Source organism: Amblyomma maculatum, chromosome 11, assembly GCF_055883805.1.
Source record: "Amblyomma maculatum isolate TAMU_Amacu chromosome 11, ASM5588380v1, whole genome shotgun sequence".
NCBI lineage: Eukaryota > Metazoa > Arthropoda > Arachnida > Ixodida > Ixodidae > Amblyomma > Amblyomma maculatum.
Window position 1 is genome coordinate 14,218,788 of NC_139354.1, and position 19,165 is coordinate 14,237,952.

General features: G+C 46.9%; 1 protein-coding gene across 1 annotated transcript in view; it reads left to right on the top strand.

The window, feature by feature from the left end:
- Ptp10D (Protein tyrosine phosphatase 10D) overlaps positions 1-19,165 on the top strand; it is a 183,640-nt gene that overhangs the window by 113,227 nt on the left and 51,248 nt on the right. The window contains exons 2-7 of the mRNA XM_084583582.1: positions 7,205-7,454; positions 15,863-16,144; positions 16,501-16,604; positions 17,551-17,731; positions 17,865-18,140; positions 18,974-19,074. Of these exons, the coding sequence (XP_084439708.1) occupies positions 7,205-7,454; positions 15,863-16,144; positions 16,501-16,604; positions 17,551-17,731; positions 17,865-18,140; positions 18,974-19,074 (1,194 nt within the window). The remainder of the gene's footprint in view (positions 1-7,204; positions 7,455-15,862; positions 16,145-16,500; positions 16,605-17,550; positions 17,732-17,864; positions 18,141-18,973; positions 19,075-19,165) is intronic.

The window sequence follows — 19,165 nt, forward strand, 5'->3', positions numbered from 1 at the left end:
CTCTGGTGAAATGAGCGACGAACCCAGCGTCTTGTAGGGACCAGAGCTAGCTCCGCCCTTTGAAGGGCCCGAACAAGCTGTGATATTTATCGCTTCCGTGGTCCCAAGAATCGACCTCGGCACCTTACACCCAGTAATGCTCACGCCATGGACCCTTTCGCCTGTCTCTCTCCACCCCCACCTTCTCTCGCCCTGTGGTGACGAATGTGGTTACATTCGGCGCACCTGTATACCTATAGCCGACGCAACAGCGAGTGCCACTGCGCACTACCAATTAGTTTTACACTCCGACCGTCTTCCACCATCTTTTCTTTCGGCGACCCCGTCCACACTGCTGCTTTGGGAATGGTTGCAACTACCCATTGGATAGCCGAACTAAATGACCCGGCGACAAATAACACGGAAGGTCTCAGACGCAGAGTTCTCAATTCTGGGTCTCTTTGCCGATCCGTTACGCTGGCCCAGGCTTGCCGCACGTCGTTCCTGCTTTCTCTGCTGTCTGCAGTGCTGTCTCTTGAAAGAGCAGCGGTGCACTTGAGCAAAAGTAATTCATTACATTGCTAAATTCCCAGACCGGAAAAGTAATTCATTACATTCCCAATTCCTCAAGAAAGTAAATTAATTTACAGCAATTTTATTACTGCAACTAAATTACTGCTTTTTCTGTCCGTAATAACACTGGGGAGCGTTAGGTTAAAAGCTGACTCGTTACGACACCTATTTCTTACTCCGTGCTGAGGTGAAATGTGGGTGAGTTGCAATGTCAAGCCTGGTTCACCCTAGCTGTCATTGTTTGTTTGGAGGCGTCGCGAAAAAATTGCGGACGGCCGCATCTGCAGCACGCTCCATCACAGCTCTGTAGTACTGTTTGTGAACTTGTGGTGCTGAAATGCACTAATAAATTACAAGAGTGCACTTAAATGGACAGCCCTTTTATTTTTCTCATGTAGCCTGGAAAGCGACGAAACCTTGTAATGATGCAATCAAGCCGCCCCTTATATCGACGTTGAACTTATAGAAGACAACCTTAATTCACTTTGGCGTCAATTAGTCTAGATTTAGCGTTTTCTGTCATATGTACGTAAACTTATTATTATTGTTTTGTGTGTGTGCTGCCTTGGCATCCACATCTGCATAAACCGAATCGGCCGCTGCTCTTACCCACACCGGTTAGCTTTATCTTCCTAGACGCTACTTCTTAGCTTCACGCAAGTCAGCCCGTACTGGTTTATCTGCTGATTAGGCCTCGTCTGGCGCTTCCTTTGTGTTGAACTTACGTTTTAGAGTTTACGCGCTTGCAAGAACCACAGACCGACCGCTAAGGTGATTCAATTTAAAGGGTTTCGTTTTCAGTGAGACATCTTAAGGCCGTATCCTTAATTTGCCTTTCCCTTTGGACTATTGGGGTTGAATTTTTAAATGACAACTTATTTAGCACGATGAATTGCAGTCGACTTTTCCCTGAATTAAGCGAAGGCAAAAAAAAAAAAAAAAACTTCGGACGCAGCGGAAATCTGTGCTGACAATGTGCCTGCGTATAGTCCCGCTGTTTCCACCTTTTTAGACGCATATTTTTCTGATCTCCAAAAATATAGCCAACATCGAAGCGCTGTGATGTGCCGTCCAAACGTCTTTGAATACCACGGCGGCTACAAGCCATCACGTACACTGAAAGGAGTTTTTTTTTTTTTTTCATGCATTTAGTTATTTGCTTTTTTTTTTTTTTTTTCATTCTATAAAATCAGAAAGACGGGCGTCGGTGGAACTTGAGGTCACGTAGAGCCAACTCAGCGTCTAGCGATTACGGGCGCCCTCCTCGGGTTGCTGAGTGCATGAACGCGTGTTGTCGCGCTCTGAACATTGGAGGCGGCTGTTGCCTTGATTCCCTTCTTTACTGGGGTCGCATGATGACACGACCGACTGGACCGTGGTGTAAAAAGCGAAGAGATATCGAGATGCGGGTGAACGCAATCTTAGTTATAAGGTCCTTGTTAGTTAGCGCTAAGGTTGAACTTTCTGCCATTTTTAGTTCACATAGCGCACAGGTGCAGAGTGCACGGTTGAGCTCTCCCGAGTCTGTCACAACGTGCTTTCTCTGCCGCGTTCTACTTTTCTGTTGTACGCGCCTTCTGAAAATTAAAGAATACTGTGCTGGTCAACGCGCTCGTCGAACTGGCTCGCCCCGGTTTTGCAGAACGGATTTCCTTTTTCTTCGCGGGTCTTCGCGATCAGTGGGTTTTGCAGAAATTTGGATCACCACTTGTGTTTTGACTCTCGAGTGCTCCACTATACGGTTTTGAAGCGAACCCTGTGGCTTGAACACTTTTGATGGGATATGTAGATTGCGGCAGGATGTCTTAACTGCACCTGATATCAAGGTGATGGCGTAAAAATGAGGTTTATCTTTAAGCCGCTTTATTCTTTTTATTCCGGCAGAGTCTGTGTGTTCGCAGCAAGGTGCTTGCCGTCCCTCCAAGTTCAAGCATTGAATGCATTTCAATAACGTGGACATTGCGATGCCCATATCGGAGCCCATTCCCACAATATATCTAATTCAACACCGTGGCGACTTCTTGAACCGCCCAGCCACGGCTGTTTCATCGAAAAGCGGCCGTATTTAACCCTATAGCCGAGACTGGAGAACGGATGACATTACAGAACGCGAGCCCTCCACCACGGACCACCCGTGGAGACTTCGGGATTGACAATGTGCGAGCCTAATATCTCATTGTTCGCGTTTGGTTTTCTACATTGAATTCCGATCGTACCGGACACGGCTGAATGAGTCACAAGGTAATTACGAGCCATAACAGGCGCGCAGACCTGCCATCGCTGTCTCCATCTCGTTGTGGACCGCAACCGTGGCTTCTGCGGTTCTTCAAGACAGGCGTTTACTCAAACGGCGCATTGTATAACAACTGGGTCAAGGCGATCGCGAAGCGGCCGGGCGTCTTGCCACTCCTCATAGATGGACGGACAACGAGTCACGGCTCGTTTTTGGCGGAGAGGGGCACCGGCAGGAGCTCGTGGCGAGTCCACTTGGGCGGGCGGCTCGCGTTGTTGTGGGCGCAAAATGGGGCACCGCCTCTGCTGTCCGGCTCTACAGGCACCACGGATGGGCGTTTCAGGAACAGCGTTCGTGGTAGGCGTTGGTCGAGACACAAGGGTCATGATTATGCATGCGGCATTGTACGGACGCCGACGCAGGCTTTCGCATCGAATGTAAGGACCCGTATACATGTCTGTACATATATATATATTTGACCTAATAAGGCCGCGTATATCCCCCTTAAATATTTCGGTGCAAAGTTCTGTCCACTGTATCGGACAAATACATTGCAGGTGGGTACGTAGCCCAGAAGGAAGGTCTTAATGTTACAAACCCTGCCTTAATTTGTCTCAGTAACTGGGCTACTATCTACAATGAGTGCATTTAATGCAATATCACCTCCATCCTCTTCATTATCATCAGCCTGACGGCATCCACTGCAGAGCAGAGGCCGTCAAACATCTAATTAGATAATCGTGCCCTGTGCCCGCTTTGACCGTCTTATCACAGCGAGCTTCCTTACCACATCCGCTCAAACTACTTTCTGCGGATTCCTTTCTTTTCTATGATATCTAGTGCAAAAGCGAAATCATTATATGGCTCGCGTGTTGTCCGGCTAGTTGGTTCTGCATATTGAAGAAGAAATTAGCGCTAATACTTGGACGGGAACAAAAGGAAAGAAAACACACTCGACGATTGACAAGCGCTTGTCAATCGTCGTTATTCATTTTTGTCTCCGTCCAAGTATTAGCGCTAATTTATTCTTAATTATATGGCTCATCAGCCGCAAACCACTAAAGTGGCGTCTAGAAACGTAGTGATGTCACAAATTACTTATCAGGTAGTCAATGGAAAGAAGACGAGGGGGGTAGAGGATAGTGATGAGGGCCAATATCTCTGCACCCCAATTCTTGGCCGATCCCCCTGTGTGGGTATGTGCCATCACATTAGAGGAGAACAACAACAACAACAAGACGACTATGGCCAAATGCCTTTATGGTAAAGATCTTTATAGGGAAAGGCTTCAAGGTGAAGACCTTCTGTTTAAAGGCCTTCAAGGCAGGCTTCCAGGGTAAAGGTTTTTGGGCAAAACAAATTTTATCCATAACACCATGCAACAGAACTCACAATGAGACATTAATGTTTTCGCCTTAACTGACAGCACGTAAGCAGTCTTAAGTGCCCTCCGTGAATTCACGACAGACTTATGGATTACCTTTAGAAGGGGCGGTTCGGAGGGGGAGGTGCGGTTGAGGTTTAGCCATGTATTACGCTATAGCATATACAGTTGTTCGGAAGAAAATGTGTCGCCGATGCCGTAACCCAAAATTGAGAATAATGTCTGAAAAACATGTGGAAAAAAAGAAAAGAAAATTAGCTGTGGTTTAACTACGGTTAAGCCTAATGGTGTAGCGAAAGCTACGGCGCCCTGGCTACGCTTGGTTCAGCTTATAGTGGAGCACGCAGGTTAGGCAACGGCTTAAGCTTTATTTATCCGAATGAAGACGCTCCGAAAGGAGGAAGCTCTGCCAGCCTTCTGCTCCATGCCCCTACTGCCGGCGTCAGTGCCACACCAACGGCACGAACTCCTGGCCCAGCTCTCGATCTATACCACGTGACAGTTCCTAGGCGACGGCGCGACGGCATACGGCACACGGTGCCACGGTGCCACGCCAATGGCTTGAAAACTTAGCGCAGTGTAGATTTCGCTACAAAAGAAAACAAAAGCGGATGTTTAGAAAGGCTACGTTTAGAGATAGAAAGCGGGGATTATAGGGAATTCGTTTAAGGGACGTCATAGCGGGATTCGTGGGGAAAAAGGGACATGACAGGTAATGTTTAGATCAGACACTTCATGATTTTTTTCGGATAACAAAGTAGATAGCAAAGAGAAGGAAAATCATTTTCTTGGCTTTTCAATGCACTTAAGCCTGCTGGTTGTGATGCTAGCAAATCATGGTTTTGTTGTAACAAATCCGTTGCCATTCATGCGTTGTCTTAATTGAATATTTGAGGCGTCATAGCCCCGTACCCGGCTTTGCGATAGGCCGAGATAACCTTCGTGATAGCTGCTAGGACGAGCGTTCCCTTGTGGACAACTTGCGACTCATATTGACACGAAGTGGGAAGAGGCACAAATAAAAAGAATGCAAGTAAAAGAACAATGAGTTGGTGGTTAATCTCCCCCTATAAAGGTTACGACTCGACAGTGTTAATGTCTCCTGTTTGTCGGCTCTTTAGCCGTATCCTCGTTCGAGGCTATTCACTTGCGTAATCAGTAGTGTTTTGATCGTGCCTCCACTACCCCATACTTACATAACTTAAGGCATCCATTATGTGAAACACCACATGGAATAGATATAAAGCTCCGCTTTAACCAAGAGAACATGCGTGGTCAATGGTCCTGCAAGGCTGGATTCTGATAGCAGCCTCCCATCTCAAAAGTGAAGCCCCAGTTTGCAGCGCAAATGCCAGTTCGGTTATGTCGAGTGGTCTCCTATTCAAGAAAACTTTGCGCAAAACAAGACGGGACTCAAGGAAGGAACACGCATACACATGCCAATCCTCTTGTGCGTATGTTCCTTCCTTGTGCCCCGTCTTGTTTCGCGCAGTTTTTCTTGGATATGTCGCTGCACCAATTGGTCCAAGTGTCTGCACTACTAAGTATCAAGTGGTCTCGTGGCGTCTGACAACCCAATGACGAATTAGTGCACGGCCATGTCAGCCGTCAACTCCCAACTGGCAGAGCCATGCCACAACGCCAACGCCGACACCGCCGACGGCGGATTTTTTGTGGAACATGGTCTTAAACCTTATCGCATTGCAAGCCAGACCAAATGAGTAGAAAACAGGTGCAAATAAATAAAGCCCTCAACAAAGCGACTGTGTATGGCTTCATGTAGAAAACTATGCTCTCTCTAATTTCATTATTGGCCTTATCAGAAGGCTTTGAAGCTACTTCAGCGTTTCGTAAGCTATCAAAGTATTGGCTCCCAAGGAAAAGAATGCTTAATTTGTAAAGTGCCCTGGCAGGGAGGCTAAGTTCAGGAATGTAGCTATCTGGGTGCTGTAAATTACGAAACGTTCTACGTGACGCTGGCGGTAACAAATGACGTTCCACGTCCGCCGCTATGGCTGAGGGTGGCGCTGGTGAACACTCTCAAGGTTCGTATACGGACAACATAAATACCCAAGCAAGTAGCAGGGGGGACAGCGGCCGATGTAGCTCAGTTGGAAGAGCACCGGACGCGATATTCGGAGGTCGTGGGTTCGGTTCGCACCATCGGCACGTTGTTTTTTCTTCTGCTTTGTGTTTAATTATCTTTCCCCTAAACAGATTACATTACTAATTTCTGTGATTATCCAAGTAAACATTAAAAAAAAAAAAGACAAAGTACCATCCCCAACGCTTTCCTTGGCCTCGGCGACTGTTGGCTTCTTTCCTTCCTGAAAAACTTTAGTGCGACGAACTGGTGTATATAGTCGTATACATACGGTAATTATAGAAACGAATGCCAGGAATCCGGTAAACACAGACTTGTACTGGGGATGTCCTTTGTCTCGTTGGAATTCCCCGAAAGCGTGGAACTATCAGGTTTCAATGACTTACACCGTATGCTACATGTGTAGGTAACTAGAAATAACTTTATATTACTGTTTTATATTATGTATTTTAAATCACTGTGCATCTGCACTTTTGTGATTGTTTCCTTTTTTTTATTTTCCGTCATGGCCTCTGTTCTCCGATTGGTTTTTGGCATTTTTTTTTTCGCTCACCAACCTTCTCAAGACACATGCGCGTCGAAAAGCGGTCTGTTCCACACTCAACAATGCAAGTTATTACTAGAATACATATTCCATGTTTTTTGCTTTTTTTAGACAACCAATGCATTTCAGGCTAATGCGGGTCACAAGGAAAGCGTATAGTGGGATGCGGCAGTGAGTCACGTGGGCGGATGTGATCGGAAAGTTTGGCAGGCAAATACAGCAGCCATTCTATCAAAGGAGAACGCCTAATTGAGGGGTGTGTGACAGGCCATTCTCTTTCGATGGACGCACATTGAGGAAAGTAGTTGTGAACATGGGGACACATTTTTTTTTTTTATCACTAAGGCGTTCGACGCATTTACAGCACTCCCATTTTTTTCTTCGCAGGTGGACGGAGTGAGCCAGCTGACGCTGCACCTGCCCAGCGAATACACCAGCCTACCGGGTGGTGATCTGCGCGTCGACTACTCTCCCCCGGTGGGAGATCCGGGTCCCAACTTCACGTTCCCTGCCACGGACTCCGTGGAAGGGGTGCCCATCGACGGGGTGTTGCCAGGCACCGACTACAATTTCCAGCTGTACCTTAGCAACGGCACGCTCAACAACCACAGGCTATGGACGAGTGTCATCGAGACAGGTGAGGCGTTATCACTGTGTCATCTGCTTACAAAAATAAAAGAGAAAAAAAAAAAAGCAGCCCTGAAATAAAGGACGATACGTTGCGCGCAAAAGAATGTAGACAGGTATTTTTTTTTTTTTGTTGCGCGTTGTATTCTTTGTAATAATGCGTAACACATACTTATATAGAGATCATCATGCAATATTCGGCTACGATCGCTGAATAATTCATAACCCGAATTTTTTCTCACCTGTTCTGGTTTCGGTTTGAGCAGCCCGATGATGACGCTAAAGTTAAATGCAGGTCACATGAGGGACGAAAAAAAATAATTGCTGCCTCTCCCGTAATCGAAAGTGGAGGCAAGCATTAAATGGTTACGGGCGTGGACTATATGGCGCCACTCATGCGACGGCGCGGAAGCCGTTCCGCGCAGCGCTCTTGTCACCCCGGAGTGGCCATCTCGCCTGGAGCGGCCCTCTCTCAAAAACCTCTGACAACAAACCAATGACAATGGAGTGTATGCTGCCATGTGTGTGCCTTTTGCACGGTCTTATTAGGACCGACAAATTAAAATTCTTCGTACTTTAAGTGCACTGCTGGAGTGACATCTGAACAAGCATTGAGAAGTAAGTAGTTGGAATCAATGATTTTTGTAAAACACCTAGTGTTCGTATTCCGGTCCTGCATGCGGGCATAGAACGATATCATTAAATTTCGTACGCTGCTCGGGCGTTCCCGCTTCAGTGTCTGGCTGTCGGTTTTGGCTGGACGTCACCTCTAGGTCGCCAACAACGGTAGCTTATAGCATTCCATGCTTAAAACTGCGATTCTTCATTCGTTGTGTCATGACGCGAATAAAGAAATTAGCATGATAAGGATCTTTACTCAGAACGCTGCTGCCCACCAGCTGCGGGCGAGCTGGAACCCTGCCTTTTCTGATAGCTTTTTTTCTCTCTCTCTCTGAAACTGGCGTTGAATGAGTGAACGAACTGGCTTACAGTTAAGATTCCAGATCGTGAGACAATCTGGCTTTAGCGTTGCTGTGGATCAAAACAAAGAAGGAACATTTATGTTGATTTTTTTTTTCTCATCCATCACGCCTCTTATATAGAATTTTGAGGTTATAGTCATCGCTCGGGTCCTGAAACAAGTGAGAAAAAAAAATCGAGTTTTAAGTTATTTAGCGATCACAGGCGAAATTCACGTGGGGATCCATGTACAGCAATCACTTACGCATCAGTAACATGAAAAAACAACAAAAAAAAAAACACATACGACCAACCCAAAATTTGGTGTCTCCATTCTTTTACCTTTCATCAGCAAAGCCACAGAAAAGGTGCTTAAGTAAAATTGTAGTGAAATATCTTTCTGGTTCAAGGTGTACTTCTGCGCTACGGGACTACACAAAGTGAGTATAGCGATTAAAAAACGAGCACATTTCACGAGTAGACCAACAAGCCAAACAAGAAATTTTACTCTGATTGTTTCGCAATACAGCTGGTGCCTGTTGGAAGCGCTGCCCTTTGCTTGTCTCGTTCTTTTTTTTTTTTTTCGTTCGTTTTCGTTTTTCGTCGTTTTTCGTTCTCGATCAGCTGCAGAAAAGATAGAAAGGGTACTAAGCTTTATTCCTCTCTTTGGTTAATGCATAATCTTGTTTATTGACCAGTGCACTTGTAAGGCGAAATACTTACGTGCCTTTGATGGAGAAGAAAAAAAAAGGGGGGGGGGGGGATAGCTGACGTCATTGCTATGGCTACTTGCAACAGTATATGAAACACGAGAAAGTTATGTAGTCCGGATTAATCAGCATTACCTCTACTTATTTCGCTTTCCGCGAATAGAGGCCAAGAACCATAGAATATCTTCTAGAAGGCTGAAGCATGTTAGGATATGGCATGGGCTTATTCTGTAAGTATATAGCGGCACCATGTCCAGTATGTCTCGCGACGCCGTCTTAGCTCCTGCAGACGCATACATAGTAATCCGAGCACATATATATTCATGAAGATCAGCCGCTTTTCTTTTTTCTTTTTCTTTTAGGGGGGTACTTGCCTAAGGCCGCATCTGTTGGGATTTTTGCGTTTCATAATATATGGGTTCGTGAGCTATAGGGCATGCTTGGAAGTTTAAGTCGGAACCTCTTCCAAAATATCAAAAATCATGAAAAACAAAAGCCTCTGCACTGATCACAATCAGAAGAAACACTTCGAAAAATAATGCTCCGCGCGCTCAAATGCCGAGTAAATTGTACTGCAGTGCTTGCTCGCAGATGTAGGCGCGACGGTCGGAATTGGCAACACGAGCAACGCTTTTAATTCTTTCTTCTCGGCTACCGGAATGTCCAATATCGCAAGCAGGACATTGAGTGTGGGTTGCATGAACGAAAAAACAAAAAAAGGTAGCCTTCAGTCAAGGTCTTCCATCTATATACCGCTTCAATGCTCGCGGAGCTGAGCCGCAGGGACGGAAACTGATCGCTAAACTTTGCTACGACTGCACGACCGCATTTGAGACGCCAACACATTTCCGTGACCTCAAGGACGTGTGCGGGCCCCCAAGATAGTATTGCGTTAAATTAAGGCTATTTCTCCGCGTATTCTCGCTGGCCTTCCGGTATGAAGATAGGCGCGTGGTGCTATATACGCCACTTATTTTGCTGACTAGTGGCGTTGTCCTATGTAGATGCAGGACGTTGCCTGTGCATTTCGGGATGTTTCATATCTGATGTATCCGCGGGTGAATAATGTTCAAGTAGCACTGGCTGCACCATTTATGGGGTGCCATTATATGGCACAGCGACAAAGCACGCAGGTACACTGTAAAACCCCATTGACAACATGAAAGGCTCGCAAAGTCTGCCAGCAGTGTACACCAGAAATACGAAGCTGTAACTTCTCTTGTAACCCAGAGGGCTATGGAACGAAAAATGGTAGGGGTAACATTAAGAGATAGGAAGCGTGCAGAGTGGGTCAGGGAAATAACTCAAGTTACCGACATTCTAGTGGAAATTAAAAAGAAGAAATGGGCATGGGCGGGACATGTAGTGCGAAGAGAGGGTAACCGATGGTCGCTTAGGGTAACAAACTGGATTCCAAGGGAAGGAAAGCGTAGCAGGGGGCGGCAGAAAGTATTTGGGCGGATGAGGTTAAGAAGGTCGCAGGGGTCAAGTGGATGCAGCTAGCACAGAACCGGGATAAGTGGAGGAATATGGGAGAGGCCTTCGCCCTGCAGTGGGTATAGTCAGGCTGATGATGATGATGATGATGATGAACTTCTCTTTGAGGCTTTTATACATTAGTGTAATCTGAGAACTAGCCACTGGGGTTAAATTTATGAAAGCGGTGGAAGTAAAGACGAGGCGGGGGCGAAAATTTCATCCACACGTCCTTTCATTCCCCGTTTGAATTCATTATTCGTATTTAGTGAAAAGGCCGGCACGAAGAAGGGACTTCTGGAACGCGTAAGCGTGTGAGCCTGGACGGTGTTCATCTTTTGTGCAAGTGCTCGTTCGTGTGCCGCTTTTAGAGGCCAAGAAACGCGTGGAATGCCTCAGGCCGACGAACTGCGTGCAAGAAAGTGCACTTTCCACGAAATACGCCGTGGGGTTCGAAAAACTTAACTGAACGAAAGAAGACAAGAGAAGGAGAGAGTTCCATGAAGGTAACTTTTTGTTTTGTGACACTGAAAAGACTAAGAGCAGTGGCACGGGTTTTACGTTGGCACCTGAAGTTCTGTCTGAATGGTATATGTTTGGTGGGCTGTGTGAGTGAATGTTGGCGGTGGTGGTGGTGGCGGCTGTAGTGGTTGGGTGGCGTGGTTCGTTGCTCTTCAGACAACATGTCTACTGCATGCTTTAAAAGCTTGGTGCTGGCCTCTCCTTCGCTTCCTTTCATTTAGTTTCCTCTTTCCTTTCTCCCTTTTGTGTGTGCAGTGCGCTCTTCACATTAGGTCGAATGTGTCATCCGATGACTTGATATTTACCCACGAGAACAGAATGATATCGAGTTCCCAGAAAGAAGTTTTAAGGCAGCTCGCAGAATGCCGCAAAACTACGATTAAGCATTAGAAAAGTAAATTTGTCTTTTGGGCCGCCTATTGTATGTGTGAATGAGTCGGACATAAATCAATTGCAATGGGTCCACATGGCGACAAGCCTGAAGTGGCAGTCAATGTCATCTACTGATGAGCAGCACTCGCTGTACTAAGTAAAATGAAATTTATTTAATATATGTTGTGCTAGCTTGGAGTCACGAATTACGTTTCTTCTGCGCTCAGTCTACTTGGAATAACATTGCAGAAAATGAACCTTGCAATCTCAATTGCGTTTTAATTGACCTTTCTGCATGAGCGCAGTGTGGTCGCTCCCAAGGCTCAGTAATGCGCTTTCTGCGAACAAATACGACGCAAAATTACTCTTCAGCAGAGGGAAAAAGATAACCGATAGAGCGCTGATTACGCAATCTAAACCGAGGGCATGCTGTTCCTAGCGGCCAACACTTTTTCTTTTCTTTGTTTCTTGCTTTCTTTGCTGGCCTGCACAGGGCAACCCAATTACCGAGCTCCCCTCCCGGCGCCAAACTTCCAAGGCTACCAACCTGGATATGCGGCTCCGTCGCTCTATCCCAGTCACTACAACCACCAACAACAACTCGCCAACACACCAACGCCACCACCACCACCACTACCACAACAGCCTCCCTACCCTGTCTACAACCCTTTGGCCCCGGCCGGCCGGTGCTCTGGACCGTTGCCGGAGCCCGGGTGTCCTGTGCCACCAACACGTCCTCAGCTTCGCTCCATCCCGGTCCCGTTACCCCCTCGTGCTGCCGCACTGTCGGCTGACGACATCATTGCCGGTATGACCAGGGAGGGAGGACAATGTTGTGAAAAATGGGACACTGTGACGTCATCCTGAAGAGCCAGTAAATGTCCCTCTACAGACTGCATTATGGCGGGCGTTCTTATAAGGCAGAGGTCCATTAGAAAGATTTAGCATAACTCGATCCCCGATCCGTCATCATGAGCCGCTACCTCGCGCCGCCGGTACGTACGCGCTGATTGGTGGCGCGCGCCGTCGAGGCTATCTGAGCATGTGGAGCGGGAGGGTGGAAGTTTGAATGCGTTGTGGCGGATCACGATAACGGGCGGCGGATCGCGCTATGCTAGGTTTCTCTGGTGTGTCTTAACGATATACAACGCACCTGCGAGTAGTTGAAGAAAGCGTTATATTTCTAATGAGTTGAACAGCGTCATTAATGGGCCATCTTATTTAGTGATGTATACTGATCTGTCAATAACTAGAATCTGCGAATCAACTTGATGCGTACGACATGTAACCTGTATTTGCCGTCTCAATAACGGCGCGAATGCATACTCCACAAAAAGAGACAATGGAGAAATATAATGGAAGGGGCATAGTGCGAGCAATCGACACCGGAAATATGGGTCACAAGGCAAGCGCTTGCCCCTTGTCGCTCGTTTTCGTGCATAGCTTCTTTCGCGCAGTGTATTTCTCACTACTCTTCGCCAACTAGACTCAACTTCTGCTCTGAGTAACATACTGCCGGGTTCAGGAATGAAGGAAAAACGCACGGGATAACTGTGGTGTGTTTCTTTTTTTCTATGAACTACTCAATAACATCTATGATCTGTCGCGGATTATGACTGTTTCTTTTTAATTCCATGCACCACATCCGTTTTGAAAGACTACAGAAGGACTTACGAAATCGCCGTGTGCAGTGACTCGCGCAAAGGTTTAGTAGCAGAACGCAACTTTGTTGCCTACATATACAGCTATTGCAAAAAAAAAAAAAAAGAAAAAAGAATCTCCTTGCAAGCAGCGCTAACGAAGCGAATCTATTAGGTTTAGAAACGTGACAAAAAGAAGCCCGATCGCTGCAGAAATCATCTAGACAAGGCATAAATGGCACAGATAATAATGCGACCGCTTTTTATTGTAACAATATGGGCTTTATTTATTGCTCGCAGTGTGCCCCTATTTAGTGAGCTGATAACAAGCACTCAGGAATTGACTCCTTAGGAACACAACATTGCGAATATACTTGACAAAATCAATTCTTCCGAATAAGAACATTTTATTCCAACATTTTTTGTTTCCCGTGAGGCTGTCTGTCCATTCTCTGGCAGTGTGCATTAACCGCCCGCAGGCAGTATGGCCTGTAACTGTGAGGCCTTCCCGAGAAGCCCTTTCCCTTCCAGCGAAACCTTCCTGCGTTTACTTTTCAGAGTAATGTTTATTATCCGGTAGGGGTTATTTCACTTTTATTGAGCGGACCGAAAGTAAGGTCAGACTGCGCTGCAAATCAATGAGTTCAAAAAGATGCTCATGCATGAAATCTTTTCTACTCCTCGACTACACATTTCCTCGCAGCCCATGGTTAGCCCGGGAAATAGTTTTAAAGCCCAACTTGTGCGTGCGGTCGAGCCCCGTTGTCGTTGATGCCACTGCCGATGTAGCCGAGCGAAGGAGAGTCACGAGCCACAAACAAGTGAGCCACGAGTCAGAGAACTCAGAAGAAGAGAAAGGAGAGCCACGAGCTCTGCTCCGCTCGCTCTTCTTTCTCTTCTTCTGCGTAGTAACCAGAGCCTTTGGATCTCTGTAACAGCATATGCATACATACAAGCACCTCAAATTATGTGTCTCAGTTTATCGCAAAATATTTAAATAGCTCTGCTAAAATTTCGCATTAGGAAGTATCGTAATCGTCCTTAGATATATATATTTTTTTATTTGAGTCGAACCCTATTTTTTCTCACTGAGCTGCAGCTGATCAAATTTCAATTTCAATGATTGGTTTTGGTTTTGTGGCTTAACGTCCCAAAGCGACTCAGGCTATGAGAGACGCCGTAGTGGAGGGCTCCGGAAAGTTCGACCACCTGGGGCTCAATTTCAATGAGTGTGCAGGTGCTCGTATGTCCTTACACACCACTAGTGACCGTTAGGTTGGCTTAAAAAATGCAGATTGGTTCGCAGGGAAGGGAAGCCGCAGTACCTGTGACACTTTCTTCGTGGGCATCTGAACCGCACAGTAAGGGAAGGGAGCAGTAAAGGTGGGAGTGAAAAAGCTAAGAAAGAGGCGCCGTAGTGAAGGGCTCCTTATTAATTTTGACCACCTGAGAATCTCTAACGTGCACAGTCATCGCACAGCACATGGACTCCTCTTCGCTTCGTCTCCATGGAAGCGCAGCCGCAGGAGGTTGGGTCCGACTCTGGTTCAGTAGTCGAGGGTGTTAACCAATGAGCAACCGCGGCGGAACAAAGTTAGTTTGTTCAATTTGGTCTCTGCTTGAACCGGAGGCATCAACCAGCGGACCGCAGGTTTTGGTGCTACATGTAAAAGCTAGATTCTGCCACACTAAACTAAAACTGTTAATTCCCAGATTCCTTTTTTTTTTTTTTTTCACACCTTGCGTTGAGCACGTCGACCGCATTCCAATGTTGCTTTCACTCTGTTCCTTATGGTAAAAGCCATGTCGGTATTGAATTCGGGAGTTAGCTAATGTACGCGATGTTGTTCGTGTAATCCTATGAGCGCAACAGTTTGTGAGCCCTTGCTTGCGTACTTATCCCGAAAACATAGCCGATTATTACACTCTCTTTGTGGCTACGTGGTTAGGGTTAGAGTGGCTTAGTGGTTGGGGACTCATTCTCGACCGTTGCTGTCGCTTTTCGATGGTGGCAAAACACAAAGGCCCGACGTGCTGTCAGATGTTAGCGCGCGTCAAGAACTCCTAGAGGACGAAAGTATTCCGGAGCACTGTACAACAGCGTCCTGCACAGCCCCTGTGGGAGCGCCAAACCCCACTGTTTATACATACATGAATTAAAAGCTGATGTCTGCCAGATGCTGCTTTTTAAGCGTTTGCCCGCTTCTTTGCAATCAACATCTTCATTCCCTGGCTTATAAATAACATCCGAGAAGGCGTCGAGATAACTATTCGAGCCACTCAGTGCGTGGCGCCTTAGGATCCAATGCATTACAATAAAGCCATTTGATATAGATCCCCTGGGGGGTAGAAATTACTCCGGGATCCTCTCCACTGTGGAACCTATTTCTCTCCGCTTTCGCTCCCACCTTCCTCTATTTCCTTACGGAGCAGTTTTGGAGTTCACAGAATAACGGTGACAGATACTGCGCTTTTCCTTTCCTGTGAACCAATTATTATTGATATAATAATCTGAAGTGTTAATTTGCCGTGGTTAGTACATCGCAGCTAAAAAGGTGTAAATGGACGTAAACAAATTTTACACCAAAATCCGCCCCTAAGAGACAGCCTGTCCTGTATACATGCAGCTAGCGCACCTGTAGCGTTGAGATACACTCTGCCGTCCGCATCAAATAATGTTTGTTATGTCGGAGAGATCAAAATGTTCACCCTTTTCTTATTGGCTGTTTCTATCGCAGAGCCGGACCCTCCGACCAACCTGTCCATCAAGATCGACACGGGCAAGGTGGCTCACGTGTACTGGCAGCCTCCGGCCGAAGGCAAGATCACCGGCTACCGGCTCGCCATCACGCCGCTGTCGGACCAGGACGAAGCCCCCGAGCGAAGCGTCCACCTCGACGACAAGAACCCGCCGTACACTCTCAGGGACCTCACCCCAGGCGGCACCTACCAGCTACAACTGTTTAGCGTGTACAAATCGCGAGAGTCCCAGCAGTCCGCTGCGGCAAACTTCACTACAAGTACGTATACCGTCACGTGTACCTCTCACCGAAGCCAACATTGCAGTGTTAATTTTTGACCACTTTCTCTTTCTGTCCGTTAAAGACAGCAGCCTTTGGATTGTTTATGTATTCTAGATAACATTTTTTCTATATTTTTAAGCCGAGGTGCGGGATGGCAAATCCTCATTTGAAGTCTGGATATGCTGTCTCATGTATTGCATTTGCGCAGTTCACGCGCTATAATTTGTATCGATCACTGCCAGACTGCTTATTGGCATGTGCAATATACTGATAGGAAAGCTCAGCTGATTCAGTAATCAGGAAATTTTTTAAAGATGCAATTTACAAGCAAGAATGTTGCCTATTTTCCCCAGAACCCAACGCCCCGGGCAGATTCATTGTGTGGTTCCGGAACGAGACCACCCTCTTGGTTCTGTGGCAGCCTCCTTACCCTTCAGGCATCTTTGATCAGTATTTGGTGAGTATACGCAGAATATTCCCTTTTTTCTCCCACCAAAAATGTTCTAGCCTCGCAAACATTCGCATCTGTCCCAATACATACAGGGGGTTTACTTGAGCCCGACACAACCCAATACGATAACCCGACTCTTATGTTTTCTGTGTCTGCTGGATTTTTAATGGATTGTATTGCGAATCAGGGATGCGCATGGCCTACCTTAGTTCTCAAAACATAGTTTGCAATATAATCGAATCCAACAGTTTTCTTTCAGGATATAAAACTTCGCCCATGATTTGGAAAATATCTGAACTTTAGGTTTCGCAAAACGAGATGGAGTTCAAAGTGCCTTAGGCCTCCTTAAGGGGCCACTGACCAAGGCATGGCATTTTAAACAAATAAGTGCGAAGATTCAATCAGCAATCGGAGATAGTCTCTGCAGAAGACTACAGTAATGTGTGAATTATTCGGGCCAACCTCTCTGCCTTTTCCTTTCAATAAATCCATCTATCTATCTACAGTAATGTGCGCGCCGGAATGCAACAAAAATACAAATCACATCTCTCTCATGCTCCTTTTCAAAAGCCAGTTTTCCTGCTCTTTACTCTGGCCACCAAACCTGGGTAGTGACGTCAAAACCTTGGACTTGTACCCCTGGGCGGCCTCCACTTATCCGTCTCTATAGACGGTCAGGCGGGAGAGGGAACGGGAGGAAACACCGCCGAATCAGTTGATTTCGGTGGCTGTAACTCCGCTACTAATTATTCTTTTTTTTTAATGTTTGCTTCTTTGCATTCCGGGGGCGAAACTCCCGCAGTCACCAAGGGATAAAATATTTTCTACCGGACGGTGAACCGTAGCCCTTTAAAAGCATGCTTGCATGATGTCCGTGTATTTTGGCCCCTCTCTTTTTAATAAGGATGCTTATATTCTTCATGGTCACTTGGACTGGCGTTCGTGCCTGCAGGTGAGCATCACGCCCGAGGATGCCTCCCAGTCCGTCCTCTACGTGGACAAGGAAGGGGAGCCACCTGGTCCCGCCCAAGCACCGTTCTACGGACTCGTTCCCGGTCGAGCTTACAACATCTCGGTACAGACCATCAGTCAGACGCAGATCAGCGCTCCTACTGAAGCACAGTATCGAACAGGTGAGCACTGCAAGCTCTCACTCTAGTATGGTTTTGAGACACTTTGGGCAGTATGGAGCTCAATGCTAGTCATCGCTGTGAAGCTCTGTGTTGGAGTTAAGTCATTGCAAAAGCGCTTCACCTGTCAACGCAGTTCCGCTTCCACCATCCAACGTGACCTTCAACAAGGAAAGAGTGACTTCCCAATCGTTCGAAGTGTCCTGGTCCCCTCCCAAGTCGTTCTCCGAGTTTGACCGCTACCAGGTCGCCCTGAGCATGCAGCACTCGCTTCGTCAGATCATTGGCAGGGATGAAGAGCGTGTGGCCACCTTCGACCAAGACCTGGAACCCGGACACACGTACGAGGTCATGGTGAAGACTGTCAGCGGCAACGTGGCCAGCTGGCCCGTCATGGGGAACGTCACCACTCGTAAGCGATCTTCTATTTCGTACTCATTCCTGCGCTCGCTCAAGCTAGTATGAATGAGGCACCAGAACAAAAGACAAGCATCCGCGCTTTCGGCACTTTACTTTAGCCTTAAAGGGGCCATGACATCATTTTTGGAATATAAACTGTTCATTCCATCTTATTCCTGATGTCCCAAGGAACTAAACTATAGTGAACTATTCGCGTCATCTGCTGCTCCGTGGACGAGCAGCGTCAATCGCGGTTGCGCTGTGGCACTATATAGTTGCTATAGTTACGCGAAGTAGATGTGGCTAACCAAGCAGCAGCCATGCCACTAACCGCTGTTACTGCAAACTGCTTCTCGATCTCTGTTAGCTCTTTTAATCTAGGCAATAGCGGCGCATGTGGACGGGATTCAGAGCACGTCGGTGCCAGCGTGTGCGAACAACGTACACTGTGTATACCGAAACACGTCTCAAAAGCAACACATAACATGAGCATAGAGTGCCATCCGACGGCGCTTTTCTACAATCTTCGAGCACCACCCGACAGCGCAGCAGCGTAGTGCGCGGCACACTACATCGAGGCACCCAATACCCCGTCCCTTCTTAGCAGCAATCGTTTACGCTGCTCGCTGTCAGGCCCAAATATGGCCCCAGCCGCATCATGAATCTAGACGATAAGCTCATGAGGCTTCTAGCAGGCTTCTAGCAGGCTTCTAGCATTCTAGCAAGAAAGGAATAAGTGCGGGAACTTGAGACTCACGAGCAGTGAATGGTGTCATCTGATTGCCACACTGGGTGGCTTGTTCGCCAGGTTAAGCTCAGTGCTTTATCTGCTCATGAAACTTGCAGATCCTTTGCCCGTGGAGGACCTGAATGCCACGTACGGAGACGCGGGAGAAATTCTGGTTCGCTGGAAGCCCAACAACGCTAGCCTTCAGGACGCGTACATGGTAAGCGTACATTGCTATGCTGTGCTATCGCTGTCGTTCAACTGTGTGTGCTTCATTTCAAACAGCCTTTCCGAAGGCATTTTTGAATTCG